Source organism: Uranotaenia lowii, chromosome 2 (assembly GCF_029784155.1).
Source record: "Uranotaenia lowii strain MFRU-FL chromosome 2, ASM2978415v1, whole genome shotgun sequence".
Lineage (NCBI taxonomy): Eukaryota > Metazoa > Arthropoda > Insecta > Diptera > Culicidae > Uranotaenia > Uranotaenia lowii.
In genome coordinates, this window is record NC_073692.1 from 6,117,370 (window position 1) to 6,120,391 (window position 3,022).

The 3,022-nt window shown below is 38.4% G+C and overlaps 1 protein-coding gene across 1 annotated transcript; it reads right to left on the bottom strand.

The window, feature by feature from the left end:
• Positions 1–975: 975 nt before the first annotated feature.
• Positions 976–1,625, bottom strand: LOC129747561 (uncharacterized). The gene is made up of 2 exons (XM_055741840.1): positions 1,465–1,625; positions 976–1,393 (listed from the first exon to the last, which is right to left on the bottom strand). Exons 1-2 carry the CDS (start codon positions 1,474–1,476, stop codon positions 1,175–1,177), a joined length of 231 nt encoding a protein of 76 aa, XP_055597815.1. The 5' UTR covers positions 1,477–1,625; the 3' UTR covers positions 976–1,174.
• Positions 1,626–3,022: the final 1,397 nt, after the last annotated feature.

Sequence of the window (3,022 nt, forward strand, 5' to 3'; positions counted from 1 at the left end):
GTTTTCTGGCAGATTTCCGTATTTCTCCGGTTCTTGGCTTCCTCAATAGTAAGTCGAAGGATTCCATCGTTGTATTGCTTCCGAGGAGATTACTTCCGTTTTATTGTGCTAAAATGTTCGAAATTTTTTATATCAGAACTTTGAAAACATTCAAAGATTTAACAGAAAAAAGTGACTCTTGATTGTGTGGAACTTGAGGGCTAGAGGAATTATCATGGGTCAATTTTATTTTGTCTATAATTTATCAAAATATGCTTAAAATTTGGATTTTTTTTAAAGGAAAACGTTTAACCTACCTTCGTTTTGGTATTGAAACCATTCACTCACAGTAAATGAATGAAACATTCACTCACGAAACTTAGTTCTTCACATTGCGTTTGTGAATTTTTTGGAATTTTTTGACAGAGAATTGCGCATACTAGATCAAATTTGAAAAACAGCAAATTATCGATTTTTAAGTGTACAAATGACTGTTGTAAAATATTTAAATGAAATAACATGCCATTTGCTGACAATTGCCTAATAATTGTGTGTGACCTATGATTGTGGGGGACTGTACTTTAAAACCTCGAATCAAGGAACTTATTGGTGCTGAAAAAAGAAATAAAAATAAATTGTCCCGATTTATCTCATTTTTCCGCAATATATTTTCCTGAATTTCTGAAACTCAATTCTTGGCAAATGCTCTTTAAAAGTTTTTTTTTGTCCTTACGGCAACTATGCATCAAATTAAACTTTGTAAAATTAAAATGAGGCTTCAATCCAAGTCAACAAAAAATCAATATACATTGTAACCTGAATGGTAAAAAAAACCAAAACTATGTATTTGATGCTTCAATTCATAAGCTAGGATTATGTTACAAATAATGTACACTTCTTACTGCAAGAAAAATACTGTCGTCGCTCTGTTTTCGATAAGGCCCACCTTAAGGTTGAACGGAAGGTTGTGATTTAACAATAAAAAGTTTTAACAAATATTTTGCCAGCAAACATTCACCGGAAGATTTCAGGATTTCTTAAAATCTCACCGCGAAAGTCGAAGAAATTTATTTCCGTTCATTGCTATTTTAGTCCTCCATAGAGTGAGTCAAGTTCCAAAAAGATTAGAAGTTTTCGCGAGGTGACCAGAAGTACACAGCAGATCAAGAGATGGGGAAGGATGTCGATTTCCGGCTTACAGGTAGGCATAGGCTGGATAGGAAGCTCCACTGTAGGCAGCCGGTGCAAAGTACGCCGACGATGCTGAGTAGGCGCTGGGATAGTACGCTCCCGAAGAATACACAGCAGGCTTGGCGTAGTTGTAGCTGTACGAGGCCGCCGATGGGTAGAAGTACTGGGGCTTTGGCTCTGGGGCGGCAAAGGCAGCGGCAATGAGGGCCAGAACGACGATCATCTAATTTTTGAGGAATTGAAAAAAAATATAATGATTAATCAATAAAATTTGGTTATCGTTACACAACTTACGTATTTGAACATTTTGAATTGATTTGATTTTGGTGGATTGTTACGTTGAGAACACTTCAAGATATCTGAAGACACTGATACTGTGTATTAGATCCCGAAGGGTTTATATAGGAAGCTACCTAATCGAGTAACCTAAGATCGAATCCCCGATCCCGATTTTCTGCGTTCTGGATCAATTCTTATCAAAAACGCACAGCCGGTTGCAATTGAAATAAGCTCGAAACCCGAACCGGTTGGCTCAAACTACTCTAGAGGTAATAACATTCACAGCAAAAACAAAACCCACTCACAGCCTGCTTTGTTAGACCAGCTGTTCCGATTTAAAGTCGGTAATGCAATCTTCATGAGGATTATTAAATTTCAACCAGTTCCAGGTTTTGTCACAAATCACTCAAAACGGTTGTGCACATCGAAATTAGTGATGCATCAGTTCTCAAACTTGAAAAAAACGCTGTGTGATTCCGATAGACTACGCTGCCTGATTTCCATAGAGAGGGAACAAGTTATAAAACTAAGAAGTTATATCGAACATCGTTGGCTAAAATTTAAAAGATTTATTATAAAGCACTTAAATTGTTACAAGCTAAAGTTTATTTTTCAACCCACATACTCAAAATTGAAAAAATGGGGTAGTTCGTATTTCGGAACGAAAATAAATAGGTACTTTAAAAAAGGTGTATCGATTTTCATTCTTCGTCATTTTTATGATCTTTCCTCAAGCATTCGGTTTAACCAATTACATTTTGTCTTTTTTTCCAAACTAATCCCAAGTGTCTACAATCCTTACGTTCAATCAATTAATTAGAAGAAGGTACATAGAGACAAGCGAGATAAATGGCATGCATGAGAACAAGATTACGCTAAAGTTCATCCACCTGGAAACCGAGCACAAAAGCGGAATCCAGCTTTTGTGATCCTGTCTGTTTTGCTTTTATGCTTTATCCCAATCCCGCGGGATTTGGTATATAAACTGACCACAGGATCGTTCCAGGTATCAGTCAATCAAGACAACTCAACAGTTCTAAACGCAACCAAACCACCTAAAACCCAAACTCAAAATGTTCAAATACGTGAGTTCTGCAAAGAATCAAATTCAACCAACTTGTCCTAAGCTAATCATTTCAATTTTTCCACCTCCAATCAACAGGTCATCGTAGTCCTGGCCCTGATTGCTGCTGCCTTCGCCGTGCCAAAGCCCCAGGTCTTCTATCCCGGATTGTCCACCTACAGCACCGGAGCCAGCTTCGTTAAGCCAGTTGCCTCGGTCTACTCGGCTGGATATGTGCCCACCGCCTACTCTTCGGCCTATGTTGCTCCTGCTGCCACCTACTCGACCTATGGAGCTTATCCCTATGCCACCTACTATTGAATGGAATAAGTCGACGGACTTAAGTCAACTAGCAGAACAATGGACTGATTCAACTGGACCCCGATTTAGGAATTTAGCGGAAATGTGATGACTTCGGATACCTCGACAAACTTGTCAATAAACGGAAACTATGCGCAAGTGTAGATGACTATAAAGTAATTACTGTTCCGAAAAGTTTCACCCATGGCC